At 36.4% G+C, this 15,301-nt stretch overlaps 2 protein-coding genes across 2 annotated transcripts; both read left to right on the top strand.

Moving 5' to 3' along the window:
• The first annotated feature begins 436 nt into the window (after positions 1 to 436).
• LOC119997786 (putative clathrin assembly protein At5g57200) lies at positions 437 to 5,560 on the top strand. The gene is made up of 15 exons (XM_038844973.1): positions 437 to 677; positions 782 to 851; positions 1,147 to 1,244; positions 1,788 to 1,926; positions 2,044 to 2,171; positions 2,279 to 2,371; positions 2,519 to 2,569; positions 2,692 to 2,757; positions 2,893 to 2,958; positions 3,141 to 3,221; positions 3,305 to 3,382; positions 4,112 to 4,291; positions 4,366 to 4,444; positions 4,728 to 4,855; positions 4,999 to 5,560. Exons 1-15 carry the CDS (start codon positions 588 to 590, stop codon positions 5,404 to 5,406), a joined length of 1,755 nt encoding a protein of 584 aa, XP_038700901.1. The 5' UTR covers positions 437 to 587; the 3' UTR covers positions 5,407 to 5,560.
• A 6,305-nt stretch (positions 5,561 to 11,865) lies between these two features.
• On the top strand, positions 11,866 to 15,042 carry LOC119997902 (F-box protein CPR1-like). The gene is made up of 3 exons (XM_038845132.1): positions 11,866 to 13,092; positions 13,372 to 13,426; positions 14,685 to 15,042. The coding sequence occupies exon 1, from the start codon at positions 11,927 to 11,929 to the stop codon at positions 13,073 to 13,075; it is 1,149 nt and encodes a 382-aa protein (XP_038701060.1). The 5' UTR covers positions 11,866 to 11,926; the 3' UTR covers positions 13,076 to 13,092; positions 13,372 to 13,426; positions 14,685 to 15,042.
• The last annotated feature ends 259 nt before the right edge of the window (positions 15,043 to 15,301 follow it).

Below are 15,301 nucleotides of genomic sequence, written 5' to 3'. Positions count from 1 at the left end.
ATTACCTTATTCTTCAACATGGAACCAATTGAGAGAGGGAAGAGAGAATAAGTATTGAGGAATTTGGAGTCTCACCATTGTAGGGTGAACACTTAGATAATATGGTGATGCACAAACAACAAGGCAAAATAGAGTACTTGAAACTAAAACCCATTGTAGTTGCTCTTAACGGTTTTGACGGGTCCAATACCCCCATGCAATCCTTGATGACCAAATGGCACAATCTTAGATTTGGTGCTGTAATTAATTAATAGACAGTTGACATGGGCGTATGAGTAATTACACCCACCAAAATCAACGGGAAGATAACAAACCCCGCCTTTCATAATATTAAAAAAAAAAAAAAAAAAAAAAAAAACAATATACTGATATTTATTATCGAAGTGAGAAAAGAAGAATCTGCGCACATTGTGGGAGGGAGAGAGTGGTCGTTTGGTTTGTTTGCCATTTTTTTCCTTCTTCTTTTCTTTCTGTGAGAGAGAAGAGAAGAAAGAACACCAAATTTTACTGTCTCTCCCCCTCTCTTTCGGATCAAAGCAGAACCAGAAATAACAATAACAACAACAGTATTCTGTTTCATTTAGATAATGGGGACGTTTCAGAGTTTCAGGAAGGCATACGGGGCTCTCAAGGACTCAACCAAGGTCGGCCTCGCAAAGGTCAACAGCGACTTCAAGGTTCATTCTCTGATGCCTCTGTTTCGTTTCTTGATTTCATTAAGGGATGTTGTGATCCCTTACTCTTTTTTTTTTAATTTCTTTTGGTGATTGTTGAATGGAAGGAATTGGATATTGCGATTGTGAAAGCCACCAATCATGTTGAATGTCCTCCCAAGGAACGGCATGTCCGAAGTAAGCTGATGTATAGATATGTATAAGATCTGCATTTTTTTCATTGATATAGCGTTCTAATTAATCTCTCTCTGTGTGTGGGTGTGTGTGGAGACCATGATTATGCAATGTGGATCCGTTGTAGAATTGTTTGGGTTTTTGTTTACTGGAATGGATTGTGATTCAAATGAGGGAGCTGGGTCACCTTGGATTGAATTGGAAATGTGGCATAAACATATATATATATATATATATATATATATATATATATATATATAAGGATTTTAATCTCATATTCTGTGTTTTCTATGCATAGAAATCTTTTCAGCTACATCAGTTGTACGTCCGCGAGCAGATGTTGCATACTGCATTCACGCACTCGCCAAGAGATTATCCAAGACCAAAGATTGGATTGTAATGTCTTCTCTCCTTTCATGTTTTTTTCCTTTCATTTCCTGTTATTTAGCTTTTGTTTGTCGAGAATGTTAATTTAATTTGGAATTATTTAGGAACCATTTGAACTTGTTGGACATTTTCTTCCTCCAAGTTATGTATTTGATGGAAATTGTAGGTAAAACAATGACCCTCGACAGTCGATGCAGTAACTTGATTATGAGGTTTGGCATACATTACCAGCAAGTAGGAAAAACATAGGACATGATATATTATAGAAGTAAATTGGTATCATAAATCTTAAGAGTATACATAAAGAGACTACAAAAATACTTTAAGAGATTCAATTAGTCAACTAGCTCGAACAAGTACAGTGGTGAACTTTTATTGGCTTTGCGTTCCTTTCGTTGCAGTAAAATAGAATTTATGTAACAAAAATATTGTTATCAGATCAGATCATTCTATTTATTCATGCAATTGCTGTCATTTGTACAAATGTTTTTTTTTTTTATTTAATTCTTCGCATTGATCATTCAATTTTTTTTGATATCTGCTGACCTACAGGTTGCCATAAAGATATTGATAGTCATTCATAGGACATTAAGAGAGGGCGACCCTACCTTTCGGGAGGAGCTCGTAAACTATTCACGTAGAGGACATATTCTCCAAATATCCAATTTTAAAGATGACTCCAGCCCTATGGGTATGCAGCTTCAAACTGACATTACAAGTTGGACATTTCTCCTTTTTTCTGATGTAAGCTTAACTTTGCATTTTGAATGTCAAATTCCTTAATAACTCAGGGATTCTTTATATGCAGCCTGGGATTGTTCTGCATGGGTTCGGACATATGCGCTCTTTCTAGAGGAACGACTTGAGTGCTTTAGGATCTTAAGATATGACATTGAGGCAGAGCGTTTAACAAAATCATCACCCACGGCCTCTAAGGTTTGTACTTAGCATTATTTTTCTTTAGGCTCACATGCTAACTTTTGTGCTGTATTCTATTATTATGGATGATAGGTTGCTATTTTATTTGCACTTAATTTTAATAGGCACATAGTAGAACGAGGCTTTTGAATGGCGATGAATTATTGGAGCAACTACCTGCGTTGCAGCAGCTTCTTTATCGTCTTATTGGTTGTCAGGTAATGACTTATGCATGGTACCTGCTACCCTGTGTTTGTAAGGTTATGTAACTGCCAAATATACTCTCAGTCTTTTGTCATATTTCCGTACTCCAATCAGCTTCAGTTTCAGTTTTCTTAATGTTTAAAATCTTCACTTAATTGCAGCCTGAAGGAGCAGCATATTGCAATTATCTGATTCAGTATGCCTTGGCCCTGGTATGCATTCCATATATTTGTATATATCATGCACTTTCAATTTTTCCTGCTTGCAATGAACTATGATTGTCATCTGTATGGTGAATGAATATTATTAGAAAATCCATGTGTTTTTCCTGTAGGTCTTGAAAGAGAGCTTTAAAATATATTGTGCAATCAATGATGGGATCATCAATCTTGTGGACATGGTATCCTTTTGCCTTTTATGTGGTTTTGAAACTTTTCACTTTTACAAAATCGTCTTCTTGTTTTTACTCTTATTCATTCCCCCCTTTGTTCTTTGAAGTTTTCAAGTTAATGTTGAATTGTACATTTCTACACAGTTTTTTGATATGCCAAGGCATGATGCAGTCAAAGCTCTTAGTATATACAAAAGAGCAGGCTTACAGGTTTACAACAATGCTTTTCTTTGATATTTTCCTTCTTGTATCATGTACTCGTACAAGGGTTGTGGTGACTTTCTATTTCTCCTAAGTGAGGATACCTCGAAATTCATGCATATTCTATATTTCTCTGTGAACTTATTCTTTTATTCTTATGTTATGTCTTTCTTTTTTTTGGGGTTTTGCAGGCAGAAAGTCTTGCTGATTTTTATGAATATTGCAAAGGTTTGGACCTTGCGAGGAGCTTTCAGTTTCCAACACTCAGACAGGTTCCTTCCTGTATCAATCTGAATATATTTCCTTCATTCATACTTTGCTGCCTTACCAGCCTTCTCTATTTCTGACAAAACAGCCACCTCCATCTTTCCTTGCGACAATGGAAGAATATATCAAAGAAGCACCTCAGGCAGGTTCCGTTCAGAAAAGACTGGTGAGAAAAATGTATTATTGTGACTACTTCCAATTCACACTTGCGTCCATGGACAGTGATAGGATTACCTGACTATCTGCATATGGTGATTGCATAAATGTATTCATTAGAGTATGTTCATATTTTCCTAATTCTCATCTAACTACAAATGTTTGCCATTCGAAACCAACTCAAGAATTTCTTTCTGTTTCATTGCCATGCTTCTACTACACAAGAATGACTTTTGCAGCATAGTATATGGTTTGACCAATCATTCCGTGACTTCTGGTTTCGATTTTTGAAAAATAAGGGATTTGAACTGCTTTTTTTTTCCATGATTTACGTTATGCTTCCAATAACTGGGGGTCACATAAAATGAATAAATCACTGGTATGAACACTAATTTACTTGTTCTGTGGCTACCATTGGTAGGAGACCTGACTTAAAGTGTTCAAAAGCTTTAATATATGGCTCATTTATTCCAGAACCACCAGATATTTCAATTAACTTAATCATTGAGCTGAAAGTACCTTGAGTTTTTAAAAATATTCTTATGTCATTATTCCTTCTTTTGGCAAAATAAAGACACAAAGCGAAAAGAGAAATGATAACATCCTTTTAATTTATCTCTATTTATCTTCAATTTGGCTTGATCTCATGTGATTTGATCTTTTTGGATATAGGATTATGGCATATGGTCACTGTTTATAGATAGTAATGTGTGCACTTAGTATTTACTTTCAACATTAGGAGTATAGAGAGATGGAGGAAGAGCCACCTAAACCTGAAGAGCCTCCAGAACCTGTAGAAGAAGTTAAAAAAGTTAATGACGATAATCCGATTTCAGAGCCCGAGGAAGAAGAAACACTGCATAAGGAAGAGGTGGAAGAATCTCCACTGATATCAACTGATGACACTGGAGATCTGCTGGCAAGTTTTGCATTTCTGCTGTATTTCCTTTATGCATGTATTCGTCTTTATCTATAATGCAAGCTTTTGTACAGGGTCTGATGACTGAAGTGAATCCAAAAGCGGCAGAACTAGAGGAAAGCAATGCATTGGCTCTTGCAATTATTACACCTGGTAGGTTACTAATTAGATAAGTCGTAAGAAATATTTGGCCCATGTCTGTCAGATGGAAAATGTTGAAGTTCGCGACAGAATGTCGTGATTATTTAGTAAAATGCACAATGTGCTTCATTTCACAAATTCTTTTTCCTTTTTATAAGAGCTTGGAGATCTTAGAAATCTTTGATTATATCAATCTACCTACCTTTGAAGCACTGAATTGATGGAACATGATAATATTGAACACCTACGGACCAGTTACTATGTAATAAAAAATAAGCTTCTTCTTCATACGTAGGAAATGATCCTCTGGCTTCATCAACTCGTGCTTTGAGTGAACTTGGCGCGCCGAATGCTACGGGATGGGAGCTAGCACTTGTAACCACACCAAGCAACAATACTGGCCATGTGGTAGAGAGCAAATTGGTTAGTATTTTTTGCTCATATGAAGTTTCTAATCCATAATATTTTCCATATTTCAGAATAATTTCACAAAAATAATGATGAGTCATGAGTCTCAGTCTTCATTTTTTCCTGATCAAAGTTCGGCTTTGTTTTTCTTGAGTTAGGCTGGTGGGTTCGACAAATTATTACTCGACAGTTTGTACGAAGACGACACTGCAAGGAAACAAATACAAATGCAGAATGCAGGGTATGGATACGGTGGTGGGATGGCTGTACACAATCCGTTCGAGCAACTAGACCCATTCGCAATGTCCAACAGCATAGCACCCCCACCAAATGTGCAGATGGCCTTGATGGCTCAGCAGCAACAACAATACCAACAGCAGCAACAACAATATTACCAACAGCAGCAAAACATGTCGATGATGGTACCTTGTCAGTACCAACCTCAATATTCTCAACAACATATGCAGCAGCAGCAGCAGCAGATGAGTTCTAATCCGTTTGGGGATCCATTCCCAGCTCTTCCACAAAATTCAATGCCACAACAAGGAAACCATATGCTTCTGTAGAGTCCTTCATTCTTTATTTGTTTCATTATATTCTTTAATTCTTTTCAGTAGGGGAGCCTCATCAGGTTATTCTTTGTTCTCTCAGTAAATTATAAAAATGTGAGTCATGTATTGATAGAACCGTTGATAACTATTGATTATCTAACTTTTTGGTACGGAATCTCCACTAAAATAGTCAATTATGTGTGTCGTATGTCTTGAAAAGCACATCTAAAACCTCTAATGTTATAGCTGTAAGATGATCACATGCATCAAATACGAACAAAAGTAATATTCAAATATTTATACTAGTCAAAGATATGTCTCAATGAAGGAATGTATCTTGTGCACATAGATTAAAAACACTCCTTACATGAATTTGAGACATATCTTTGACTAGTATAAACTTGAGTAATAAGAGAACTAACAAGCACTCTTGCCGACAAACCATGTAACATTCTTAAACAAAAAATGCAAACTAATATATATACGCAATACTTTTTTTAAAAATCTCCATCCCTACATCAATGTATATTGCAAGCTCGTGCGCACATGGTAATCCATATATCAAACGAAGTTTACATATACAAGAGTGGATGTCTGCTCCGACAATTTTAGACTGGTCAAATTTCAACAAAATATGATGCAAAACATCAATTGAAATAAAACTCCGTATTTCTCATAATTGTGCTGGTTTGAATCAATGTTGGACATTGTTTTTATTTTCTCGAAACTAACTTTTATTGCTTGGAATTGATCTTGAATGAATTGATGAATAGACGACCATGTTAACTCCAAGTCTAACTATGATATGCCCATGTATTATTTCAATTTAGAATACTGACTCTCAACTCTGTTAGTTGTTTGGTTTTCGAAATGCATATTACTATCTTTTCAGGCGAATATAAACATCTTTCTGTATGGCATCAACCATAAATCACCAATATAATTCACGACAATCGAATTGTTTTATAAAATTACCTTGATTTTGGATAAATTGAATACATACTCTGTCTCAGTTTCTAATTTCACTAATGTGTGCCACATGGAGTAGCATGCATCCTAGGATTCCTTGTCTTGAAATCATTTTTTGCAGTTCGTTATAATATTCTTACCATTGTGCCATCTACAGAGCTATTTCATGGCCTCAGGAAATACTTGGGCACATGACTTCATCAACGCCAAATTTCTATCAGTCACAACAACTTTTGGAGTAGTAGTGCATTCATCAATCATTGATCGCAAAAAACTCAAGGCCCAAGTATAATTGTCTTTCTTTTTTTGATTGCAAGAAAATAAATGCTATACAAAATGTCATGTTCGTTAATGTCACGTCCACAATCTAAAAAATAGTCATTATGAACATGTTAGTTTTGTATGTCGCATCCATTAGTAGGACATGTGAAAATGCTCCCAATAACGATAAAGAGCGTGGATGCATAAAGAATAAATCTTATAGCTCATTAGTTAAAAATTGTTTCGATGAAAGAAAAAGTACTCGTACTGATTTATGAATGACATAAGTAGTTGGATTTGGGATTTACCATGTGCCCGTTTGGCACTGCGTTCAAAACAAAAAAAACGCAATCCGATGAGGTGAACCACAGTTTCAATTGCAAATTACCGTTTGGCCATGTGATACATTGGGACGGCATCACACAAAAAGGCTTTTTTGGGCGAAGCAGCTCGGAGCTGCTTTCTCCAACAACGCGAAGAACGAAACGCGATTTCATTTAGAGAAACACAGATCAACGTCAAATTTCTTTGGTTTTTTACTAGTTTGTCCTAATAAAGTTTTCATAATTACATTTTATGCCCCTTTCAGTACTAACCTATCCCTTTTTAATTGTAAACGTGGCATTAATTTTTTAAAAGTTTAACAATATTTAATTAAATAATAGTTGAACAATATTAATGTAAAATATATATTAGTGTTATAAAATAAATTAATAATTTATTTTTAAGAAAATAAATCATCATATAACAAATATTAATTAATTAAATTAGGTTCGCAAAATCATTTATTACAATTTATAATTAAAATTAAACAAATTTCATAATTTATTTTCTCACTTCACCTCACCGTAGTTTTGTTCATCCAAACGTCAAACTGCACATCAACTCACCTCATCACAGTTTTTTTTTGTGACAAGCCAAACACTTATTGTCAGCAGAACTCACCTCACAGCACCACAACTTTTTATCTGAGAGCACCTCACGTCACAACACCACAATACAAAGCACTCCCAAACGGACCCCATATGTCTCTGCAATCTGAAACTTCTTACGTTCATTTTATAAAGTTTGAATGGTGGACATGTTGTTCGAAACTCTGTTCTTTAATGTATACAAAATGTTTCATGGCTTCACCAAATTCTTAGATATATCTAACAATATATCATCTTCAACGGTAAAAAGTCTATCGACATATGAATGACCTTCCATATATAATCCTGGAGAATGATTATACGTTCCATATACCACACTTACCATCCTATCATCCTCTGTCTTCAATTTCATTACTTTCACTCTGAATGAACAATTTTGTTTTTTGTGCCAATTACCCTTGTTGAAGTTTTCTTATTTTTGTAGCTGTCATCATGATCACATTTTAACAGTAATCTCGGTCTCCTCCCAAATCCACAAATATCTGACCTTTTAATTAGTAACAATAACAAATATCATATTACATATAGTATTTTGAACCCATTCAATTAATGATTTATGCGAATTGAATACCTGAGCATGTATTAATTTTGTTTTTTAACATACGATATCATTGAAAAATTCGTGTTTAACATCAACTTCAATTTGTTCTTCAATTTCTTGTATTAGATTAAGTTTTTCTTCTTATTGTATTTCATTTCTAATTATTTCATCCTGGCAACAATAGAAATTCAGTTTAGTATTTGCAATATATCAAATTATTTTTGTAAAAATAAAAATTCATATAAACAGGGAGGATACTCCATATTTACATTTTTTATCTTCATGTAGAGATATATTTACCTCAGTAGAACCACTCGATAATTTTAGATTTTCAGCCTAGAGTCTCAAATGATCTTATACTAAAACTATTTTGAAAGTTAGTTAAAAATACTGGGAGATAATATAGTATGTGATAGTGTGCTTGGTAGGTGGGATGTGAGATGGAAAGGGGTGTCAATACATGACAATGATGGTGCCATTGTATAAAAATGTCAAATGATATTTTAGAAACTGATTTTTCATATAATAAGAGAACCGATAATTCAATACATTATCGATATTTCAAACTATACACATGCATTTCAAAAAAATAAGCTATTGGATCTGACACACAAATATTTTGTATTTGTAACGCCCCAACCCAACCGGGGAGGTGCTATTGTTGGTACCATCTTACATCACCAATCATAGTGACCATTCCATAGACATGAATGTCTACATCAATTGTATCAAGCTTAGGTATACTACTATTTAATCAAACACCAATTCACCGGAAAATCTGACAGCATCTCCCCGTATTTCGAAGAATACCAACCTCGAGTACAAGTGCAACAATATCACAAATAAATTCTCAAACCTAGGCAGGGCCTCAGACCATCTAACAATTCATATCATCACATATCTCCGCACACAATAACATATATAGTCAAGCAACCAACGTCGGGGGTAACCCAGTAAGCATAATCAACAAAAGGACAAGAAGTCCACAATCCCGACCCGGTAGTCCCAATCACACGGAGCACCCTATCCACCGTCCAATCATCCATCGAATAGGTGTATCAATAACAAGTCTCAATCCGAGAATTTAAATACAAATAGTACTAATAACATAACATAATACCCAACCATCTAGGTCCTATCACTCTCCAGGGCCTATCCATGTCACGCACGCTTCTCCTGGTCCGCAACCCTGGTACTAAAACTCGACTCAACTGTGGGGCGAAAGAAAAGGAAAAGGGTGAGCGAAAGGCCCAATAGGAAATAATCGAGAATGAATAATCGATATTAGAGCTGAATTATCAACAAAAGTACAAATATATCAATATGATATCTAACATCATGTACACCAAAACACAAGTAAATACATATGGAATCCTGACCTGGTCCACCGGCCTTCCCGTACTCATCGAAACCCTGAATGACCCAAGACATTTCACACCAACCATACCTAAGAGATGTACGGGTCCATACCCAACATCCACCGTGCAGTTACAATGCATGTCCAACATGGTTGTGCAATAATATATACATACAATCCTACATATATACTACTGCATTATGCATGTTCATGAGTATCCCATGTTCAATAGGACATTGAGCATGTAGGGTATCCAATATCACTCAATTCACACAATAAAGTAATCACATGATAGGGTTGTTCTCTCGTAGGCACAATTAAGGCGAGAACGAAATAACAATGACCAATGAGGAAAATCAACACTCTCAATAGAAAGAATATAGTCATTGGAAATGGAAAGGGTGAAATTTCCCTACCTCTCCTCCTTAGCTTTTATTCAAATTTCACAAACCGTCCCACATGTGCATTCCATGCTTTCCGAGTACTATCCATTGAGCCAATTTACCATAAACAACACAAATTGTCATTATCAATCCACATTTACCAATTTAGACTCCCAATCCCGAAATACCCATGAACCCTAAAATCCCAAATCACCCAAACACCCAGATTCATGGTTTTAAGTTAAATAAACTCACCAAGGGTGTAGAAACAAGTAAAAGGAAGTGATTCAAGCTTCCTTTAAGCCTCAAATGGTTTAGGAGTTCATGGATTCGAGTTTGGGTTCAAACCTTGAAGTTAGAATAAAAATGGAAGTTGAAGAACATGTAGTCTAGAGAGAGAGAAGTCATAATCCAACTTGAAACAACTTGAAAGAGAATAATCTTACTTTGGTTGATGATCTTGGACTGATGGAAGTGAGGAAATTTGAGAGAATGGCATTTAGGATTGGTTTTCGTCAGTGGATTTGAGAGAAATCAGGAAATGAGTATTTTAAAACCTCAATTTCACGCGTGCTAGAACTGTCCGATCGATTGGGACTTTTCCCCTATCCCATTTTCCAGTGGTGGGTTCCGATCGATCGGAACTGTGGTTCTGCTATTCTCCTTATGACTGTCCGGACGGTTTTTTTAAAAGCTGTCCGAACAGTTATACCTGTTATCCATAATTTAGGCTTAACACCTTCCATACACCCCAACTCATTCGGTATTAATTTCTAATGGTTTTTAACCTCAATTTTAACTTCAAACCTATCTACCCGGCTCAAATGGATATATACTCGACATGTGTCACTCGTACAAAAACTCTAAAGGTACGGGGCGTTACAGTATTTGTCATTTGATATCTCTTGACCGGATGCTCATGTCTCACCTTATCATCTGGTGGGATTGTTGATAATCAAATGTTGCCTCATGTAATTCCTTTGAATTGAATAGAATGGCTGGCCAATAATTAACACAAATGCACAAATAATTCAATATCTAAATTGTTAACTCTGACACACATGCATCTCAAAAAAAACTTTTCTCTTCCATGTTAGACCCCCTCTTCGAGAATCATTCTTCAGAGAAGAGTTCTAGGAAGTTGTGTAAGAGATAATAAAGAAGAAATGGACTAATTTTTTGGAGTTGATCAAAATGGGTTTTGTATACCGAAGATGATATCAGAGGATTGGGATTAGTAAGATCGATCAGGGAAAGATTAGTCACTAGTCGATAGTGAATCCTATTAATGCAACTGAGTTGGACTTAGATGGGATCGAAAGAGGGACAATGGAGGAGGAGTTGATGTAAAAGACGAAAATTTACCTTCCTTTTTTTGTTATTTTTAATTTTGTTAATAGTTTTAATGCGTGTTCGGAAGTTGTAATTGTATACACCTGTGGCGACGGAAGGAGGAGGACAATGGGCGTAGGGCATTGCACACCGCTACTCCCTAATCCACGAGGTTTATTGTGTGCGAAAACAATTACAATCGGTTTAATGTTGTTGTTTCCATCTCTCAAGGCTCCAGACTCTCCAATTCCCTAGAAACCACTCCTCCAACGGTCAGCATTCCATCCGATATTAATTGATAATTAATACCATGATCTGTGTTTTTTTAAAATGTTTTCATGATCTAGAGAGTTTTTTATCAAAATAACAATTTCAACATAAATATATACCTATATAACTATCGGGCAAAAATATTTATCAAAAATAGCAGTCCAGGCCATCCTGAACGACGTGATTAGCTTTAGGTTTTTTCAATCACGTCATTCAAAATGACATGATTGTATGTACAATAGTCACGCCATCCATAATGGCATGACTATTGCAAAACAAGAGTTACGCCACTCATTGTGACGTGACTGCACATATTATGAAGTCACGCCGTTACTAACGACGTGACTGTATAGTCACACACCATACGTTGAAAAGTGATCCCCAATATATATATTTATGTTAAAATTGTTATTTTTGTAAAAAATCTCATCTAGAAGTAGCGTCAAGGGTCACAACCACTAATTTCCAAGCCAGAATCTATCTTCCGAAAATGCCGAAGCTACCAGAAGACGTAATCGCCGACATTACAGTACGGCTTCCGGTAAAGTCTCTGGTGCGTTTCAAGGGCGTGTCCAACACATGGCGTTCCATGATCGAGGACCCAGATTTCGTGAAGCTCCATCTCCAACACTCCCTCAAGACCGGCTCTAATCACTACCTCATGCTCAAATCCTATCATCTCTACACAGTCGATTTCGATTCTCTTAACGCCGCTATGGGAATGGACCATCACCCTTTGTATACCTGGGCTGATTCGCTGACGGAGGCAATTGGTTGCTGCAATGGGTTGGTTTTGTTGCGTAACACGGAGCAAGACATGGCTTTGTATAACTTCTCCACTAGGATGTACCATCGGTTACCTGTTGAGCCAATAGCCACTTTCGAGCGCGTGTTGTGTGATCCTCGGTATGTTTTTTACGGGTTTGGTTATGATTTTGTAAACGATGATTATAAAGTTGTGAGAGTGGTTTTGGGTTTATATCCTGAAGACGACCCTGAGGTTGGCGTTTACAGTTTGAAGAGTGATTCATGGAGAAGGCTGAAGACCCTCCCTGTTGGTATTCGCTGGTTGTATAGCCCGTCTTATTATTTGTTTTCTGGCTATAGATGTTTTGGTGTGCTCGTTGGTAATGCTCTTCATTGGGTGTCGCCACTGAATCCTGAAATTGGTAGCCCTTACTTGATCGTTGCTTTTGGCCTTGGGAGTGAAGAGTTCCATATGGTTCCGCAACCAGATTATGAATACGAGATGTTTGAGATGGATTTGAGTGTATTGGGAGGTTGCTTATGCGTCCTTTGCAATGACAAGGTATCATGGGTTGACGTTTGGCTGATGAAGGAATATGGAGTGAAGGAGTCCTGGAGTAAGTTGTTTAGGGTAGAACAACCTGGAGTTCAGTTATTGAAGGCTTTAGCTTATTCAAAGAAGGGCAATGAGGTTCTCTTTGTGAAGGATGACCGGAAGATTGTATGGTATGATCCAAAAAGGAAAAGGACTAGGAGGGTGAGGATTGCTGGTGTGCCAGTACCATTATGCGCGGAGTTTTGTATTGGAAGCCTTGTTCCATTGAGCAACAGTGATGGGAAGGAGAAGGTGGAGCAGGAGAAAAATAAAAAGCAAGATGAGATTCATGAGTAGAAGAAAAGGAAAAAGAAGTAAATTGCATAAAATTCCTTTTTTTTACCTTCTTTTATGTTATTTTCTTGACAATGATTGCCAGCCATTGTCATATCTGTTTCATTATAAGTCACAAATAGATAGTGAGATGTGGTTACAGTTGTGGTGCTCTGAAATAAATTTGACTAGTCCTTGTAGTGTGGTACTCAAAATATTTTCATCTGAAGAGTATTTGGTTATTGTGATACTTACTGCAATATGATCTTATTGTTCTGTTCTTATTTGGCTTTGTATCTCACACCACATGTCTTCTTCAGGGATGATTTTCTATCACAAGGGTTCAAATTGGTTTTATGATAAGTGGAAGTGGAGGTAAGCTATCGATCATATCATATTAGCAAATTGGTACTCTGATTTGACAAGTTAATGTAAGTTGATATATTGGTTGAGTTTTACAGGAAAAATCCTCAAGTTCTAACAGACTAATTTGCTTTTTTTATATGCAACATTTATTTAACAATTATTATAATTATGATTGCTACCACTTCTGCACTACTATGGTGTTGTTTCAAGTATCTAAAATATCAATTGTCAATTATACGATACTTTGCTACAAGATAAACTTGGTTAATTGAGTGCATGTGAATGGATTCCAGGAAGACGAGGTTAGAAAAATGCTTTTTAAGGAAGCATTAGGTTTTGCATGACAAGAGGCATGATATTTTCCTAAGTCCTTCGTATCTAGATACGTAGTGCAGCAGGAATTTCTTGTACATTTTTCTGAGTATGAATTAGTTACTCAACGTTTAAATTTTGAAGTCACTATCGGTCCAAAAACATGCCATGTCTACAGGACTACATTTTTGTTTGTTCCCTGACTTTCTGAAAGATGGTTTTTGTTAAACTCCTTCTGGTTGAGAGTTAAATCTGTGCGTCTTAACCTATGCTCCCATTAGGAAATTTATGTGTAGAATTATGTCTTAATTAGCTAGGCGTACTCGGTATGATTTTGGCATTAGGCACTTTAGGTGTTGGGTTTTCTACCAGCCAAAACCTCGTTGTTTTGAAAATAAAATACTGAATGTTTTCCCCTGTGATGCGTAGAAGGATGCATCTTGAGCTCTGTAGCAACTATGCAGCAACCTTTTGTGTACTAAGGCAGCCATTGTGGACTTAGCTGTAGTTTTGTGTGTTTCCGAAATTAGTGGATTTTGTTTATGACAGATAATACTAAGATCACTTTACTGTTTGGAGGCATTAATCGAAACTTGGAGCATTTGTTAGTTTATACACAGGATTGCAATTATATAAAAGAAAATTAGTCTGTCTTTGTGACCCTGGTGGTATTCCTTACTAGGGTGGTCCTCAATTTCTAAAATTCTATGTGCGGGAGTATCCTTCATTCTAACCTTTACCCTGTAAGATGAGACTCCACATCTCTATGCTTAGTGTTTCCTTCCACCAAATTCGTGGTGATGGAATGGCCATTTACATTTGATTGGCAAAATGAGTAAGCTGAGAGATCCAATCACTGTAAAGGATCCCGTTGGTATTTTATCCTAGCTACATTACTTATCCTTCATGTTTCCATTGGTTACTTGGTTGTTGAAAAACTGAATGACTCGTGCAGGTTTCAGGGCTAGTTGGCTGTAGAACCAGGGTTTCAATAGATGTCCCCTAGTTATCATTTTGTGCTGCGTTGCTGCTCTGGGTCACGTATGGTCACACGAGCAAAGAACAAAAACAGGCAGAGATCAAACATCAAATTCCTTGGTTGCAATGGAATTTAGCATGTCTTGTAGTGTTGGTAGCTTTGTTTTGGCCCCGAGTACTGAATGAAAGTTTAAGAAAAAGGGGCTCTTTATGGATTATTACCTTTAGCATTTGCTAGATTTTCCTATGTATGGTTTCCGTTTATGCCTCATGAACGAGCAGCAGCGATAGGCTTTACTTCTGATCAAATATATGATAGCTTTAGTTTTCTTTCAGTGGCAGATTTCTGGTAGGCTGTGGTCCTTAAGCAACTGTTGTTTTGGTAGATCAAGATGCTCTATGAGCTAAAGTGTCAAAAATGATTTCTTTCCTCCATTTTTTTTTACTGTCTAATGCATAAAAAAGAGAGAAAAAAATACTTGTCCTCTTGTAGACTTTGCCAAAATTTTTGGCAGAGAGAGGCCCTCTCTCTTTTGTCTTGGAATTGGTGAGAAGTGTATGAATGTCGTATAGAAGATGGGTGGTACATGGATC

Source organism: Tripterygium wilfordii, chromosome 4 (genome assembly GCF_013401445.1).
Source record: "Tripterygium wilfordii isolate XIE 37 chromosome 4, ASM1340144v1, whole genome shotgun sequence".
NCBI classification, from domain to species: Eukaryota; Viridiplantae; Streptophyta; class Magnoliopsida; order Celastrales; family Celastraceae; genus Tripterygium; species Tripterygium wilfordii.
This window is presented reverse-complemented; position numbering and strand designations above follow the sequence as displayed.

What these genes read in the sequence shown, in the direction of transcription:
- LOC119997902 (XM_038845132.1), top strand. Translation starts at nt 11,927, where the DNA reads ATGCCGAAGCTACCAGAAGACGTAATCGCCGACATTACAGTACGGCTT.
- LOC119997786 (XM_038844973.1), top strand. Translation starts at nt 588, where the DNA reads ATGGGGACGTTTCAGAGTTTCAGGAAGGCATACGGGGCTCTCAAGGAC. An exon ending in CCAAGACCAAAGATTGGATT is followed by an intron (nt 1,245 to 1,787) that starts GTAATGTCTTCT and finishes GCTGACCTACAG; the next exon opens with GTTGCCATAAAGATATTGAT. An exon ending in TTCAGTATGCCTTGGCCCTG is followed by an intron (nt 2,570 to 2,691) that starts GTATGCATTCCA and finishes TTTTTCCTGTAG; the next exon opens with GTCTTGAAAGAGAGCTTTAA.